The sequence below is a fragment of the Chiloscyllium punctatum genome, chromosome 12 (genome assembly GCF_047496795.1).
Source record: "Chiloscyllium punctatum isolate Juve2018m chromosome 12, sChiPun1.3, whole genome shotgun sequence".
NCBI lineage: Eukaryota > Metazoa > Chordata > Chondrichthyes > Orectolobiformes > Hemiscylliidae > Chiloscyllium > Chiloscyllium punctatum.
In genome coordinates, this window is record NC_092750.1 from 3,217,726 (window position 1) to 3,236,693 (window position 18,968).

Genomic DNA, 18,968 nt, shown 5'->3' on the forward strand with positions numbered 1-18,968 from the left:
GACCCACCTCTCCACTCCACTTCTACAACTTCGGGTTCAGAATAAAGATCTGATTTTCCTAGCTGTTAACAGTTCTGAAGAGTCACTGGACTCTAAACGTTAATTCTACCATTTTCTCACAGATGCTGCCAGTCCTACTAAGTTTCTCCAGCAATTTCTGAGTTTGTTACAGATTTCCTGAATCTGCAATTCATTGTTTAATTTGAATGTATAGAATCTATAGGCTCAATCTTGTACAATATATAATATCCGTGTGATAGACAATAGGTGCAGGAGTAGGCCACTCTGCCCCTCGAGCCTGCACCACCATTCAATATGATCATGGCTGATTATCCTTAATTAGTATCCTGTTCCTGCCTTATCTCCTTAACCCTTGATTCCACTATCCTTGAGGGCTCTATCCAACTCTTTCTTAAATGAATCTAGAGACTGGGCCTCCAGTGCCGTGTGGGGCAGAGCATTCCACACAGCCACCACTCTCTGGGTGAAGAAGTTTCTCCTCATCTCTGTCGTAAATGGTCTACCCTGTATTTTTAAGCTGGTTCGGGACTCACTCATCAGCGGAAACATGTTTCCTGCCTCCAGAGTGTCCAATCCTTTAATAATCTTATATGTCTCAATCAGATCCCCTCTCAGTCTTCTAAACTCAAGGGTATACAAGCCCAGTCGCTCCAGTCTCTCAGTGTAAGGTAACCCTGCCATTCCAGGAATTGATCTCGTGAACCTACGCTGCACTGCCTCAATAGCCAGAATGTCTTTCCTCAAATTTGGAGACCAGAACTGCACACAGTACTCCAGGTGTGGTCTCACCAGGGTCCTGTACAGCTGCAAAAGAACCTTTTTGCTTCTATACTCCATCCCTCTTGTTATGAAGGCCAGCATGCTATTAGCTGCCTTCACTACCTGCTATGATAAAAGTGAGCTAAGTGATTGAAGGACAATCACATGAGCCATGGCAGTATACGTTTCAGGGACTGAATGCCCTACCCCTGCTCCTGCCTGAGATTATTTTAAGATTTTGTATTCCTATGTTTAATCAAATTGTGTAATAAGTTCAATTTGAGTGGATGCAGGTGAATAAAATAATTTATACATTGGATCTTGCTTCCCCTGGGGTCTAGTTTCAAGCTGAAGAAATCTACAACTCCCAGCATCACCCGGGAATGGGCCTACATTTCCCAGACAGACCCGGGGAGGGGGGCATCTCCCAGCATCCTCCCGTGAGTAGAACTACATTCCCCAGCATTCCAAGGAGACGACTACATCTCCCAGCACCCCTCGCGGATGTTTCCTTCACGCTGGACCTCCCAGGAGTGCGCAGGCGCAGGATGTATCCCACCCTTGAAGCCGGAAGTGGAGGTGTAAGAGGGGATAGAGCAGTGAGTGGTGAACCTCTGAGTGTGAGATTGGCAGGGAAACTATGGTCAGGCCTAATGTAAGTTAATGTAAATGTGCAGGGTGTTATTAATCTGAGCTGGCACTGGACACATTAGTTTCTGAAGTTAGTCCTGAAGCTCCTGTCCACATTCTTTCAGTCCAGTTTAGTGTCTGAGGGAGATAAAGTTTCCCTCTCCCTGGCACATTGACTGTGTGATCTGATGCCCCCTTTTGTAAATGCAAAGGAGCTAACCAGAGTCATTCTGCCCCCAGCACCAACTCCTTCTCTCCTTGTTTCTTTACTCCTGGGTTTTCAGGCTACAGCAATCTGCACAATGGAACTTCTGTGTGTAACCCACAACGCAAATACAAAGCCTGTTGTGGAAAATTGAATCCAACAATTCTCCAGCAATTTTGTTTTTTCTTTCGTTTCTAATCGGTGCAATTGTTGTTCAGTAACAGAGAGAATCAAAATTATGCTGGACTATTATTAAAATATTGGGGGGGGGGAATGGGGGTTAAATGAGGTGTCACTGATGGTGTGTAAATGACTTCAGACCCATTCCAACAGGATTATCTTTTTTTCTGCCCAGCAAGACCCTCTGTTATGTCAGTTAGATTGATTATACTGGATCAGAGTAATATAGATGGGCAACAAATGTCAGTAATGCCCTCATTCCAACCAGAAAAGTTGTATCACTATTGTATAAAATGCCTTCTGTTTTTGGGTGTACCTACACTGCCGCAATTTATAAAGGCAGCTAACTACCACCTTCTCAAGGGAAATTAAGGATGGCTAGTGATGCCCTACATTCTGTGAAGACCTTTACAAAGTTCATCTGTCCTGATTTTGTTTTTAAGGTGGTCCTTATTTAAGGATTCATGATAGCATATCCCTTCTGGTTTTGCAGCAACCAGGAAGCAGCAGGGATGAACATGTGAAAATCACAAATCAGAGGAAGCAGGGATTCCTGGAACGTCTTGGAGAGACGACAGGGGGAATGCTGGTGGGAGTACTCATCTTTATCTTCTCCTTCTACCTCCTCTTCACTAATGAGGTAGGTGCAGAGGTTGTGTTGCAAGCTAATCTCTGGGCAAACGTCTGCTATCTTTGTGGTATCAGCATCTGTCACTCAGTGGGTAGCTGTCATTCATTTCTGAGTCAGAGGGACTATGCTTTACTGTTCAATGTTCTATATCTTGGGTCCAAATACCACAGCAGGGACCTGGTCAAACAGAAAATTCTGAGGTGATGGATTTTTGTACAATGCGCAATGAGGAACGTTGATTTAAAACTTAACTGGACTTGTCAAACACAGTGGCTGCAACAGAAAGTCAGAGACTAGAATACTGCAGTGTGTAACTCACCTGATTCTGCAATGCCTGTTCACCATCTACAAAGTACAAGTCAGGAGTGTAATGGATACTCTCCACTTGCTTGATTGGGTGCTGCTCCAGCAATGAAGGAGTGAGATGTGCAGTGAGCTGTGGCTATTTGGCTTCATGTTCTTTACAGACAAAACATCAAAGCTGAACTGTGAACTGCTCAGAAAGGATAGAGACTTAGCGACACAGGATGAGTTTAACAGGCAATTTCAGGAATTAGATGCGATGGAACAAATAGTTATGTTTCTCTCCAGTCTAGTTCCTCAAGTAGACGTTGGTGGGTTAACTATCAGATTCCATTCGGTGATTGATTTACAAGTCAGTGGTATTGAAATGCAAATATTTACTGTGCGAAATGATATTATGCTGGAAGTCAGATCAAGGGGCAGTGATATTTGGAGACCTGTGAGCAGAGAAACATGTCCATGCTAAATTACCCATAGTGTTGAGGGATGTATAGCTTAGGTGCTTTAATCATGGGAAATGCAGGGTTACATGGATAGGGTATGGGTCTGGGCGGGATGCTTTTCGGAGGGTTGGTGTGGACTTGTTGGACTGAATGGCCTGTTTCCACACTTTTGGATTCTATGGATTTATGGAAAAATACAAAATGCTGTCATCCTGTGTTTTTACAATGAAAGCTTTGGATCCACATCCCTTTGTGAGACAGCATTCTCCCAAATGCAGATAATCAAGTCGAAGTATCTCATCTGCCTCGCAGATACCCATTTAATAGACTGTATATGACTAACTGGTTCAAACGGGAAGAAAGTGAGGACTGCAGATTCTGGAGATCAGAGCTGAAAATGTGTTGCTGGAAAAGCGCAGCAGGTCAGGCAGCATCCAAGGAACAGGAGAATCAATATTTCTGTTGGAATGGGTCTGAAGTCATTTACACACCATCAGTGACACCTCATTTAACCCCCATTCCCCCCCCCCAATATTTTAATAATAGTCCAGCATAATTTTGATTCTCTCTGTTACTGAACAACAATTGCACCGATTAGAAACGAAAGAAAAAACAAAATTGCTGGAGAATTGTTGGATTCAATTTTCCACAACAGGCTTTGTATTTGCGTTGTGGGTTACACACAGAAGTTCCATTGTGCAGATTGCTGTAGCCTGAAAACCCAGGAGTAAAGAAACAAGGAGAGAAGGAGTTGGTGCTGGGGGCAGAATGACTCTGGTTAGCTCCTTTGCATTTACAAAAGGGGGCATCAGATCACACAGTCAATGTGCCAGGGAGAGGGAAACTTTATTCCCTTTATGGACTGCATTCTGGGGAAGGTGGGACCTGTATAAACAGGACGGGTTGCACCTGAACCAGATGGGCACCAATATCCTGGGGGGTAGGTTTGCTAGCACTCTTCGGGGGGGTTTAAACTAATTTGGCAGGGGGATGGGATCCGGACTTGTAGTCCAGCAAGTAAGCTAGCTGTGTGTCAGGATGTCCAAGACTGTAGGGAGGCTGTGGAGAAGGTAGCACTGACAGGGACTACTTACGGACACAGAGATGGGCTCAAGTGCGTATACTTCAATGCAAGGAGTATCAGAAATAAGGTGGGTGAACTTAAGGCATGGATCGGTACCTGGGACTACGATGTTGTAGCCATCACGGAAACATGGATAGATGAGGGACAGGAATGGCTGTTGGAGGTTCCTGGTTACAGATGTTTCAGTAAGATTAGGGAGGGTGGTAAAAAAGGAGGGGGGGTGGCATTGCTAATTAGAAATGGTATAACGGCTGCAGAAAGGAAGTTTGAGGGAGATCTGCCTCTGGAGGTAGTATGGGCTGAAGTCAGAAATAGGAAAGGTGCAGTCACCTTGTTGGGTGTTTATTATAGGCCCCCCAATAGCAGCAAAGATGTGGAGAAACAGATTGGGAAACAGATTTTGGAAAGGTGCAGAAGCCACAGGGTCGTAGTCATGGGCGACTTCAACTTCCCAAATATTGATTGGAAGCTCTTTAGATCAAGTAGATTGGATGGGGCGGTGTTTGTGCAGTGTGTCCAGGAAGCTTTTCTAACGCAGTATGTAGATTGTCCAACCAGAGGGGAGGCCATATTGGATTTGGTACTCGGTAACGAACCGGGACAAGTGGTGGGCTTGTTAGTGGGTGAACATTTTGGTGATGGCGACCACAATTCTGTCACTTTCACCTTGGTTATGGAGAGGGATAGGTGCACACAACAAGGAAGTTTTTACAATTGGGGGAAGGGAAATTACGATGCTGTAAGACAGGATTTGAGGAGCATACGTTGGGAGCATAGGCTGTCAGGGAAGGATGTGGTGGAAATGTGGGACTTTTTCAAGGAGCAGATACGACGTGTCCTTGATATGTATGTACCGATCAGGCAGGAAAGAAATGGTCGTGTGAGGGAGCCTTGGTTGACGAGGGAGGTTGAATGTCTAGTAAAGAGGAAGAAGGAGGCTTACATAAGGTTGAGGAAACAAGGTTCAGACAGAGCAGTGGAGGGATACAGGATAGCCAGAAGGGACCTGAAGAAAGGGATTAGGAGAGCTAAGAGAGGGCATGAAAAATCCCTGGCGGATAGGATCAAGGATAACCCCAAGGCATTCTATGCGTATGTGAGAAACCTGAGAATGACGAGAACGAGGGTAGGTCCGATCAAGGACAGTGGTGGGAGACTGTGTATTGAGTCGGAAGAGATAGGAGAGGTCTTGAACAAGTACTTCTCTTCAGTATTTACGAACGAGAGGGACTGTATTGTTGAAGAGGAGAGTGTGAAACGGACTGATAAGCTAGAAGAGATATCTGTTAGGAAGGAAGATGTGTTGGACATTTTGAACAACTTGAGGATAGACAAGTCCCCCGGGCCTGACGGGATATATCCTAGGATTATGTGGGAAGCAAGAGAGGAAATTGCAGTACCGTTGGCAATGATCTTCTCGTCTTCACTGGCAACGGGGGTGGTACCAGGGGACTGGAGAGTAGCGAATGTTGTGCCCCTGTTCAAAAAAGGGAATAGGGATAACCCCGGGAATTACAGGCCAGTTAGTCTTACTTCTGTGGTAGGCAAAGTAATGGAAAGGGTACTGAGGGATAGGATTTACGAGTATCTGGAACGGCACTGCTTGATTAGGGACAGCCAGCACGGATTTGTGAAGGGTAGGTCTTGCCTTACAAGTCTTATTGAATTCTTCGAGGAGGTGACCAAGCATGTGGATGAGGGTAGAGCAGTGGATGTAGTGTACATGGATTTTAGTAAGGCATTTGATAAGGTTCCCCATGGTAGGCTTATGCGGAAAGTCAGGAGGCATGGGATAGAGGGAAATTTGGCCAATTGGATAGAAAACTGGCTAACCGGTCGAAGTCAGAGAGTGGTGGTAGATGGTAAATATTCAGCATGGAGTCCAGTTACAAGTGGAGTTCCGCAGGGATCAGTTCTGGGTCCTCTGCTGTTTGTAATTTTTATTAATGACTTAGATGAGGGAGTCGAAGGGTGGGTCAGTAAATTTGCAGATGATACAAAGATAGGTGGAGTTGTGGACAGTGAGGAGGGCTGTTGTCGGCTGCAGAGGGACTTAGATATGATGCAGAGCTGGGCTGAGGAGTGGCAGATGGAGTTCAACCCTGCCAAGTGTGAAGTTGTCCATTTTGGAAGAACAAATAAGAATGCGGAATACAGGGTTAATGGTAGGGTTCTTGGTCAGGTGGAGGAACAGAGGGATCTTGGGGTCTATGTACATAGATCTTTGAAGGTTGCCACTCAGGTGGATAGAGTTTGTAAGAAGGCCTATGGAGTATTATCGTTCATTAGCAGAGGGATTGAATTCAAGAGTCGTGAGGTGATGTTGCAGCTGTACAGGACTTTGGTTAGGCCACATTTGGAGTACTGTGTGCAGTTCTGGTCGCCTCACTTTAGGAAAGATGTGGAAGCTTTGGAGAGGGTGCAGAGAAGATTTACCAGGATGTTGCCTGGAATGGAGAGTAGGTCATACGAGGATAGGTTGAGAGTTCTCGGCCTTTTCTCGTTGGAACGGCGAAGGATGAGGGGTGACTTGATAGAGGTTTATAAGATGATCAGAGGAATAGATAGAGTAGACAGTCAGAAACTTTTTCCCCGGGTACAACAGAGTGTTACAAGGGGACATAAATTTAAGGTGAGGGGTGGAAGGTATAGGGGAGATGTCAGGGGTGGGTTCTTCACCCAGAGAGTGGTGGGGGCATGGAATGCGCTGCCCGTGGGAGTGGTAGAGTCAGATTCATTGGCGACCTTTAAGCGGCATTTGGATAGGTACATGGATGGGTGCTTAATCTAGGATAGAAGTTCGGCACAACATCGTGGGCCGAAGGGCCTGTTCTGTGCTGTATTGTTCTATGTTCTATGTTCTATGTTCTATCTCCCTCAGACACTAAACTGGACTGAAAGAATGTGGACAGGAACTTCAGGACTAACTTCAGAAACTAATGTGTCCAGTGCCAGCTCAGATTAATAACACCCTGCACATATCCTGATGCCCGAAACGTCGATTCTCCTGTTCCTTGGATGCTGCCTGACCTGCTGCGCTTTTCCAGCAACACATTTTCAGTAACTGGTTCAAACTACAACCTAATTGGGGTAGATAACATAATGAGGACCGTCACAAGTGTCACACTGAGACTTTGTGTAGAGGACAAAATGAATAATCAGATGTACTTGGTTTCAAGTTTATATTACACAAAAAAACCCCTTCTTTTGTATTTTCTTTCAGGTAGATCCCGGTTTGCACTTAAACTCAAAAAGTGATCTTGTGCTTAAAAATGTTGGTGTTCCCCAATATGACACCATCTTTCACCCTCTGACTATCTGAGCTCTTCCAAACCTCACCAAGTCCCAGTTACCACTCACTACTTTTACCTCTAACCTAAACTGCACAGGGGCATGGCAGTGTGGTAATCCAGAACATTCCACTCAGTGCAGTGAACAGGAACATTGCCCATGCTCCGTGTCTGCTAATGAAGATTTGCTCACAGTCTGGTAACAGTTTCATTGTAAGAGTCATCAACTTCTGATTCAAACCCCACATAGACTTGCACCTCTCTGTCTTGCTGTAACCTTCTCCAACCCCCAAATCCTCTAATATCTCTGCATTCCACCAATTCTAACCACTTGAATATCGCTGACTTTAATCCCTCCACTTTTGGCAGCTATGCCTACAGCTGTTTGGACTCACCACCCTCTCTATCTTTATCTTTCTTTCTTTCTCTCTCTATCCTCCTTTTAAGATGCCCCTTAAGAAGTGTCTCTTTGAGATTTTGGTCATCAGTGTTACTGTTTTATTTCGCTAGGTGTCAATTATTCTCTGGTTTGCGTTCTTATGAAATATCTTGGAACATTTTATATTGTGCTTAGTGGATTTTAAGAAGATTTATAGCTCAGGTTGAGGTTCTGGATGTAGGTTTGCTCGCTGAGCTGGAAGGTTCATTTCCAGACGTTTCGTCATCACACCAGGTAACATCTTCAGTGAGCCTCTGGGCGAAGCACTGCTGATGATTCCTGCTTTCTATATTATATAATAGGGAAAAAAATAGAAAGCAGGAATCATCAGCACTGCTTTGCCTGGAGGCCCACTGAAGATATTACCTAGTAGGGTGACAAAATATCTGGAAATGAAACTTCCAGCTCAGCGAACAAACCTACATCCTTTGTATTATGCTAATATAGTTCTATAAAAGCAGGTTTATGTAAAACGCTCCTCAAACAATATGTCCCAAACTCATGAGTGTTACCATCGAGAAGGAAAAGGGGAGCAGATACAGACATTCCTCAGGTTGTGAATGAGTTCCATTCCTGAGACCATTCACCAAGTCTATTTGTACACAGTTGGAACACAATGCAGGATACTGTAAAGGAGCTGTTCCTAAGTATAGAAAATGTTCCTAATTTGAGGTTATAAAATTACCTCCCTTTATATGATTGTGTTCGTAAATATGAGCTTTCATAAGTCAGATGTTTGTAAATCCGTGAACCCTGTACAAGGGAACATCACTCCCTGCAAGTTTCCCTCCAAGTCACTCTCCATTCTGACTTGGAAATATATTGCTCCTCCTTCAGTATTGCTGGGTCAGAATCTTGGAATTCACTCCCTCAGGACATTGTGGGTCTACCTACACCACATGGACTGCAGCGGTTCAAGAAGGCAGCTCACCCCCACCTTCTGAAAGGGGCAACTAGGGATGGGTAATAAATACTGAATTGCATTGAATTAGTTTTATTGTCACACGTACTCAAATGAGTACAGTGAACAGTTTACATATCGCCACTTACAGCACCAGCTTAGGTGCAAAGGGATCTAGGTACAGATTCTTCAATTACCATGTCTTAGACAATAGAGAAGTAAAAGGTCCAGCATTGCAGAAATGAAAGTTCAGAACAGGAGTCTTCCAACCCAGATCAGGCTGGCACCTAGCCTCCAGTCCGCACCAGGCCTCGACTCCAGATCACACCGGTCCTCGGCTCCAGTTCGCACCAGGCCTCGGCTCAAATCCGCACTGGGCCTTAGCACCAGGCCTTGGCTCCAGACCAAACTGGGCTTAACCTTAAGGTTCGTGAGGCTGGGAGACCACTCTGGTATCATCTCAAGACCAGGAGAACAGGCTGAGGCCATGCCAGGCTGAGACACTGCCATGCTGGGACTGCCATCCAGTCAGTGACAGCCATATCATGTGAATAAAAAATTGTCTTACTGTCTTCAGTTGCTGTGGTGAATGAGCTTTCCTTTATCCTTATTTTGACTCCATACCACTCCCAATATTAACCAGCTGTAACACTCCTTGTGCAGGGAAGATGTGTCAGAACTCAGAACTCCCTGAATGAGGGTCTTTCCCTGGTGGTGTCCTTGAGTGATGTCTTTACTCCTTTACCTCAAAATGATGGGAAACTTGTGCATCTGACTGGCTCGCTGATGACACTGCAGGTGAGTGAGGAATATCCTGTCTTGTAAATAAATAGTTTCATGAGGTAATGGGGACAAATAGATGGAAGTGATGGCCTACTGGTATTATCACTGCATGAGTAAACCCCAGACAATGTTCTGGGCACCAGGGCTCAAATCCCACCCTGACAGATGGTGGAAAGTGATTCAATTAAACTGAAAATATATAATTATAAATATTTTTATGACCATGGAAGCATTGTTGTGAAAACTTATCTGGTTCAATAATGCCCTTTAGGGAAGGAAATCTGCTGTCCTTACCCAGTCTGGTCTACACGTGACTCTAGACCCACAGCAATGGGATTGACTCTTAACTTGCCCCTAAAATGGCCCAGCAGGCCAGTTGTATTAACCACTAGAAAGGAAAACTATTAAACCAGATGGGTTATCTGGCATTGACCTAGGCACCAGAAAAAACAACAGCAGAAACTGCCCTGTCGACCCTGCAAGGTGGTCCTCATTAACATCTGGGAGTGAGTGCCAACATTGGGAGAGCTGTCTCACAGACACCACTAATCCAGTATATCCATGTCTCACAGACTAGTCAAGCAACAGCCTGACACAGTCATACTGATGGAATCATATCTTACCGACAATGTTCCAGACCCCACCGTCACCATCCCTGGATATGTCCTGTCCCACCGCAGGACAGACCCAGCAGAGGGGGCTGCACAGTGGGATACAGTTGAGAGGGAGTGGCCCTGGGAGTCCGCAACATTGACTTCGGACCCTGTGAACTCTCATGGCTTCAGGTTAAACCTGGGCACAGAAACCTCCTGCTGATTGCCATGTACCGCCCTCCCTTGGATGATAAATCAGTATCCTCCATGTTGGACAACACTCAGAGGAAGCACTGAGGGTGCCAAGGGCATAGAATGTACTCTGGGTGGGGGATATCAATGTCCATCACCAAGAGTGGTTCGGCAGTAGTAATACTGATTGAGCTGGTCGGGTCCTAAAGGACATCGCTGTTCGGCTGGGTCTGTGGCAGGTGGTGAGGGAACCAACAAGAGGGAGAAACGTACCTGAGCCCATCCTTACCAATCTGCCAGCTGCAGATCCATCTGTCCATGACAGTGAGAGTAGGTAAAAACAAGGACTGCAGATGCTGGAGACCAGAGTCTAGATCAGAGTAGTGCTGGAAAAGCACAGCAGGTCAGGCAGCATTCGAGGAGCAGGAAAATTGACGTTACGGGCAAAAGCCCTTCATCAGGAATAAAGCCTGATGAAGGGCTTTTGCCTGAAATGTCGATTTTCCTGCCTCACCTGCTGTGCTTTTCCAACACCACTCTAGTCTAGCCCTATGACAATGAGAGTGACCACGGCACTGTCCTTGTGGAGACAAAGTCCCACCTTCACATTGAGAATACCCTCCATCGTGTTGTGTGGCACTATCACTGTGCTAAATGGGACAGACTTCAAACACATCAACAACTCAGGACGGGGCATCCATGAGGCACTGTGGGCCATCAACAGCAGCAGAACTGTACTCCAGCGCAATCTGTCACCTCATGGTCCGGTATATCCCCCACTCAACCATTACCATCAACCCTGGTTCAGTGAAGAGTGCAGGAGGGTGTACCAGGAGCAGCACCAGGCATACCTGAAGGTGAGGTGTCAACCTGGTGAAACCACCAAACAGCATAAGCAGCAAGTGACAGAAAGAACTAAGTGATCCCAAGACCAGTGGATCAGATTGAAGCTCTGCAGCTCTACCACATTCAGATGTGAATGTTGGTGGACAACTAGATAACTCACTGGAGGAGCAGGCTTCACAAAAATATCCCCATCCTCAATTATGGAAGAGCCCAACACATTGGGGCAGAAGATAAGGCTGAAGCTTTCACAGCAATCTTCAGTGAGCAGTTGGGTGGCATGGTGGCTCAGTGGTTAGCGCTGCTGCCTCACAGCACCAGGAACCTGGGTTCGAATCCAGCCTCTGGAGACTGTCTGTGTGGAGTTTGCACATTCTCTCTGAGTCTGCGTGGGTTTCCTCCCACAATCTAAAGATGTGTAGGTTAGGTGAATTGGTCATACTAAATTGCCCATAGTGTTGGTTAGGTGCATTACTCAGGGGTAAATGTAGAATAATAGGGTAGGGGAATGGGTCTGGATGGATTACACTTCAAACAGTTGTGTGGACTTGTTGGGCCGACTGGCCTGTGTCCACACTGCAGGGATTCTTAAAAAATAGTCCATCTCAACTTCCTCCAGTGGTCCCCAGCGTCACAGATCCCAGTCTTCAGCCAATTCCATTCACTCCATGTGATAGCAGGAAATGGTTGGTGGCAGTGGATACTACAAAGGCTATGGCCCCTGACAATGTTCTAGCAATGGTACTGGAGACTATGTCACTCATCTAGCTGAGCTGTTCCAATGCAGTTACAACACTGGCATCTACCTTCCAATGTGGGGAATTGCCTAGGTATGTCCTGTACATAAAGGAGAGTTGGCCATTCAGCCCCTTGAGCCTGAACCACCATTCAATAGAATCCTGGCTGATCCAACATTCCTCACATCCACCTTCACGCCCTTTCCCTGTAATCCTTGTTTCCCCGACTGATCAAGAATCTCTCTCTCTCAGCCTTAAATATCCACACGGACCCTGCCCCACAGCTCTCTGTGGTAAGGAGTTCCAAAGACTCTCAACCCTCAGAAGAAATGTCTCCCCATCTCAGTCTGAAACTTTATTCTGGGACCGTGCCCTCTGGTCCCAGACCCTCCCATGAAGGAACCATCCTCTCAGTGTTGACCCTGTCAAGTCCCTAAAGGATCTGATATGTTTCAGTGAGATCACCTCTCATTCTTGTAAACTCCAGGGAGTAGAGTCCCAACCTGTTTAACCTTTGCTCAAAAAGCAATCCCTCCATCCCAGAGATCAGCCCAGTGAACCTTCTCTGAACTGCCTGTAATGAAATATCTTTTCTTAAATAAGAGATCAAACCTGCTCACAGCACTCCGGGTGTGGTCTCCCCAGCCCCTTGTACAGTTGCAGTAACACTTCCCTACTCTTATACTCCAACCCCTTGAAATAAGGGCCAACGTCCCATGACCCTTCCTGATTACCTGCTGTCCCTGTGTGCTAGCTTTCTGTGTTTTGTGCACAATTTCCCCCCAAGTCCCTTTGTGTTGCAGCTTCCTGCAGTTTTTCTCCATTTAAATAATGCTCTGTTCTTTAGCTCTCCCTTCCAAAATTTCATATTTTCCCACTTGATAACCACATGATTCTCTTTAACTGTTTTGCCCATCAAGCTGCCTTGATGTTGCTTTGGGTGGTTGCTGCCGTGAAGCAGGTTGGGATGCTGTTACTGTTTTCATTTGTGCGAGCTGAACACATTAGATTAGATTCCCTACAGTATGGAAGCAGGCCCTTCGGCCCAACAAGTCCACACCGACCCTCCGAAGAGTAACCCACCCAGACCCATTCCCCTGCCCTATATATACACACACCTCTGACTAATGCACCTAACACTATGGACAATTTAGCATGGCCAGTTTACCTAACCCACATCTTTGGACTATGGGAGAAACTGGAGCACCCAGAGGAAACCCACACAGACAGGGGGAGAATGACAGACAGTTGTCTGAGGTTGGAATTGAACCTCGGTCCCTGGTGCTGTGAGGCAGCAGTGCTTGATTAGATTAGATTCCCTACAGTGTGCAAACGGGCCATTTAGCCCAACAAGTCCACACTGACACTCTGAATAATAAGCCACCTAGACCCATTCCCCTATCATATTACCCTACATTTATCACTGACTAATGCACCTAACACTATGGGCAATTTAGCATGGTCAATTCACCTGACCTGCACATCTTTGGACTGTGGGAGGAAACCAGAGCACCCGGAGGAAACCCACGCAAACACAGGGAGAATGTGCAAACTCCACACAGTCAGTCGCCTGAGGTGGGAATTGAACCTGGGTCTCTGGCGCTGTGAGGCAGCAGTGCTAACCACTGAGCCGCCCGTAAAGTTAATTTGTTGTAGTTGCTGTCTGTTTTGCACCATGTCTTCTTGTGTTTCATCGGGCTCACTGGTCCTCGCCATCCACTGAGGAAACTTCCTGAGGTGCCCCTTGTTCACAGCACTATTGTGTTTACCTTTCCCACAGCCACTTTATGACCCAAACTATGGGATCTCTGTCCATGTGGTGAAGCTACAGCGTCGTGTGGAAATGTACCAGTGGGTGGAGTACAGCGATTCCAGGTCAGTGTCAGTCGAGATGGCTGTATTCATGCATGGAGCTTTTATTGAACCACCTGCATTTTTATAGCACCTACCATCTCCTAAAATCCCACGTTGTTCTTTACAGCCAATGAACCTTTTTTGAAGTATGATGGCAAATGGCAGCAGATTGGTTAGTCATTGAGAGGCTGTGACGCTGGTGAACACAGGTTCGAATCCCAAAACACATTTGTTTGATAAAACCTGCGATTGAAAGCTCATCTCCATGATGGTGACCACCAGTGATTGTTGTAAAAACCTATTTGCTTCACTGATGCCCCTTGGGGAAGGAGATCTATTATCCTTACTCAACCTGGCTCTATTTGTGACTCCAAATCCATCGCAATTTTTCTTTAATAGAATCCCTACAGTGTGGACGAGGCCATTTGGCCCATCGAGTCCATACTGACCCTCCGAAGAATATCCCACCCAGACCCCCCACCCTATCCCCATAACTGTGCATTTTCTATCGTGGCCAATCCACCCTAACCTGCACATCTTTGGACTGTGGGAGGAAGCCAGAGCACCCGGAGGAAACCTACGCAGACACGGGGAGAATGTGCAAACTCTACACAGACAGTCACCTGAGGCTGGAATTGAACCCTGGTGCTGTGAGACAGCAGTGCTGACCACTGAGCCTTAAATTGGTTGACTCTCAACTTACCTCTGAAACAGTCTAGCAAGGCACTCAATTTAAGGGCAGATAGAGATGAGCAATAAATACCAGCCTTGCCAGTCCTGGCAACATCCCATGGAAAATTAATGGGGAGGTAGTTGATTGGTAGGTCAGTACCTTCTGTTTAACTTCTCTAAACTAGAGAATTTCAATCTCGGTAATTATCATGTCTATTAGTACAGTACGAATATTACTGCGCACAAAACTAGATGTATTAACTTAATTAAAGAAAAGCAAAGCACAATAAATTTGTCAAAGCCGTTGATGCATTGCAGCTGCAGTATGTAGGAGCTTGTGGATACCAGCTGCATATAGTATTGATTATTAATTAAGGAAGGATGTAAGTATATTGGAAGCAGTTCAGTGAAGGCTTTGAAGAAGGATCAATAGAACCGAGATGTTAACTCTGTTTGTCGCTCCACAGATGCTGCCAGATCTGCTGAATTCCTCCAACAACTTCTGTTTTGATTCTGAGAAGGTTTACTCATTTGATACCTGGAGTACATTGGTTACCCTATGAGGAAAGGTTAGATTTTTAGTTCTAAACATCAGGATGTAGCAACAGTTCTGTTTGAGATTGGAAATATCAACAGCAAGAAGCCACTTGTGGTCGTGGTTTGTATTTCCTCCCAAATGTAACCACATTGTAGGTGGAAACACACAAAGAAATAATAATACCTCAGGAGAAAGTTGCGAGTAATCAAAGGTGATTTTAATCTGTATATGGATTGGGCAAATCATATTGGCAATGTGGCCTGGATAGTAAGTTTATAAAGTATTTTTGGGGCAGATACTGGGAACAGTATGTTCTTGAGTGTAGCAGCGAATGAGCTAGACCTGACACAGTACAGTCAGATTAATTATTAAAGGCAGCACGGTGGCGCAGTGCTGCCTCACAGCACCAGGGACCCAGGTTCGATTCCACCCTTGGGTGACTGTGCAAGCACAACACAGACACACTTCCCACCCCACCCCGTGTCTGCGTGGGTTTCCTCCCACAGTCCAAGCGTGCAGGTTAGGAGGATTGGCCATGGGCAATGCAGGGTTACAGGGATGGAGTAGGGGGTGGGTCTTCCTCGAAGGGTTGGTGTGGACTCAATGGGCTGAATGGCCTGCTTCCACACTGTAGGGATTCTGTGATTCTAATTGTAAAAGGTTCCCCTGGGTGGCAGTGATTATAACATAATTACATTATTTTATTCAGTTTGAGGGAGAGAAGAATAGATCTAAAACTAGTATTGTAAACATAAATAAAAGCAGTTAAAAGTATATGAAAGCAGAGCTGGTTAAAGTAAACTACAAAATTAGGTTTGAAGATCGGTCTGAAGAGGCTTATTGGCAGACATTCAAAGAGATAATTTCACAACACTCAGCAAAGATACGTTCTGGTGGGAAAGAAATTCTCTTGGGGAAGGATGTACCATCTATGGTTAACCAAGAAAGTTAAGGATAGTATCAAATTGAAAATGTACATCACTGCAAAGATCAGTGGCTGATCAAAAAATTGAACAGAATTTAAAAACCAGCAAAGAACAACTTAAAAAAAGGAATGAGAGAAAGCTACCTAGAAACTTAGATAGCAAGACCTTCTGCAGGTTTTTAAAAAGGATAAATAAAGTAAGTGTTGGTGATTCTAGGCAGAGAATCTGATTACTTAGGAGTACAAAAGAAGGAAATGGTGGATAAATTAAACACCTATTTTGCATTTGTCTTCACTAAACAAGATAAAACATCCCATAAATAATTGTATATCAGGAGGTGAAAAGGAACGAAAACTTTAAAGCCATCACAGTCATCTGGGAAAGTTGACAAATCCCCACATCCTGATGGACTTCATTGTGCTTTAGTTTTAATTTAGAAAAATTCCATTCAATTCCAGGAAGATTCCATCAGATTGGAAAATAGCAAATGTAATTAGTCTAATCAGAATAGTGTAGAGACAAAAGCAAGAAATTATGGGCCAGTTAGTCTTCCATCTGTCATCTGGAAAACATTGGAACCTAATATTGATACAGTTATGGTAAGGAATTTAGGAAATCTGGTGTAATCGGGCAGAATCCACATGGTTTTTGTGAAAGGGAAATTGTGACAGTCCCTTAAAAAGGCACCGTAACAAAAATCAACTTTTCAAATGAAATTGTTAACCTTGTGGTCTAATATCCTTTGTGAATCTTAGAAGCTTATTGTCTTTAGAACATAGAACAGGACAGCACAGAACAGGCCCTTCAGCCCACGAGGTTGTGCCGACCACTGATCCTCATGTATGCACCCTCAAATTTATTTATTGACCAATATTCCCTTCAATTTTATTTTTGCGGAGTGGAGTTCTGAGACTATGTGCGGCAGCAAGGTACAAAACTGGAAGGCAATGCATTGGTGTGCGTGGAATCTCAGAGTAGCTGCATGGTTGCACAGTTTAGAAGGAATGTGAAGTCTTTGAGTGGGATTTGAACTTGGAGGTTCTGGCTCAGAGGCATGGACATTACCTACTGAACTACAAGATCTCCTTATTTACCTGGCTTGGCCCTGTACTGTTTGTGACTCCAGATCAATTGTGATATGGTTCATTCTTAACACACAAAATAGGAGCAGGTGTAAGCCATTCAGTGCGTTAGCTTTCTGTGTTTCGTGCGCATGTTCCTCTTTGTGCTGCAGCTTTCCGCAGTTTTTATCCATTTAAATAATATTCTGTTTTTTTGTTCTCCCTTCCCAAAATGAACAACTTTACATTTTCCCACATTATGTTTCATTTACCAACCTACTTAATCCATCAGTATCCCTCTGTAAACTGTTTGTATCCCTCTTGTAATCTGTCTCTCCACCTATTTTTGCAAATTTGGCTACAATAGATACAGTGCATTTGTCCGAGTCATGAATATATATTGTGAACAGATATATTCATGAGGGAATATATGTGATGATCCTTGTGGAACCACCTGGTCGCGGGTCACCAACCTGAGAAAGAGCCCCTTATCCCCACTCGCTGTTTCCTGTCCATTTGCCAATCCTCTATCCTTCCAACATCGTGGGCACTTATGGCAATCTTTTGTGAGGTACCTTATCAAGCACCTTTTGGAAGTCCAATAACAACACATCTACTGGTTCCTCTCTATCCACTCTGGTCGAGACTTCCTTGAAACTCTCTTAAGACATTAGTCAGGCACGTTTTGCCTTTCATAAAACTCATTCCTCTAAACCCCAGTGAATGTAGTTGTAACCAATCCAGTCTCTCTTCATTCGTCAGTCCTGCCATCCCAGGATTCCAACAGCCAGTCAATAATTTGGCAATAAGACTTCTCAAGAGACCGTTTTGAATAAGCAACAATTCCAGAGAAACCTCTTTTTTTCTAAAGAGCGATGAGAATATGGAACTGGCTCCCACAACGACTGAGTGAGATGAATAATGTTTAGGTGCATAGAAGGGGAAGCTGGATGAACATGGGGGAAAGGAATAGGAGGCTTTGCCAGTGGGGTCGGGTGAAATAGGCTGGGAGGAAACCCGTTTGGAGAATAAGCAACAGCATGAACCAGATGGGCTGATTGGCCTGCTCCTGTGCCTTGACTCAGTGTAGCTCAGAAGTAGTCCATTTAGCTGTTGAGTTTGTTCTAGCACCCCACCAGATGTTGGCCAAGGTATTCAGGGGATGAAAGCAGAGAGATTTGGAGGGGTAGGGGCCTGAAAGGCGACCTCAATCTCATGGATTTGAACTTTCCATGTGCAGTGTGTGTGTGACAAATGTAATTGTTACATTTTTATTCCTAGGGACTATGAAGAAAATGGTGAGAAGAAGATTGAGACAAGGTATTCCTACAGTAAGTGCCAGTTGTTCAGAGCCTGAGTTGCTGTTTTATTCAGTGCTAGTGTATTGCCTGTGGAAGCGTTCGCTGTTAAATCAGGCGATCCATTTGTCTGAAAGATGGGAGCGTTCTGCCCTATGATGTGATGCCAGGAAGTTTGATAAATGTTAAATAAATACTGGTTCATGTCAACAGGGAGTTTAATTGTTGCTGAATTGCTGCATGGCTCATCTCTGTAATCCTGAAAGAAGATAAATATTTTCTTTCAGTGAGTCTGGAATTCTTTCTTTCCCCAGAGAGTAGTGGAGGCTGGCTCGAAACCGAGTTAGACAGGCGCACAGACACAGAAGCACACGTACACAGATACAGACACACACACGCACATGCGCAGACACAGGCACGCACACACAGATACAGATACAGACACACAGATACACGGGCGGACACAGATACACGGGCGGACGCGGACACAGACACGCGGGCGGACACAGGCACGCGCATGCCCAGACGTGCGCACAGACAGACAAATGGGGAGGTGAGGGTTATGAGCAGCGTTCCCCTTTAAAT

At 45.1% G+C, this 18,968-nt stretch overlaps 1 protein-coding gene across 2 annotated transcripts in view; it reads left to right on the forward strand.

The window, feature by feature from the left end:
- Positions 1-1,313: 1,313 nt before the first annotated feature.
- Positions 1,314-18,968, forward strand: part of LOC140483557 (transmembrane protein 43-like) — a 36,005-nt gene continuing 18,350 nt past the window's right edge. Inside the window, exons 1-5 of one of the 2 annotated variants that reach the window (XM_072581767.1) lie at positions 1,314-1,435; positions 2,289-2,435; positions 9,550-9,684; positions 13,815-13,909; positions 18,367-18,416. In XM_072581767.1, coding sequence (XP_072437868.1) covers positions 1,421-1,435; positions 2,289-2,435; positions 9,550-9,684; positions 13,815-13,909; positions 18,367-18,416 — 442 coding nt within the window. In that variant the 5' untranslated portion in view covers positions 1,314-1,420. Of the gene's footprint in view, positions 1,436-2,238; positions 2,436-9,549; positions 9,685-13,814; positions 13,910-18,366; positions 18,417-18,968 lie in introns of both variants that reach the window. The other variant, XM_072581768.1, reaches the window with a different exon arrangement.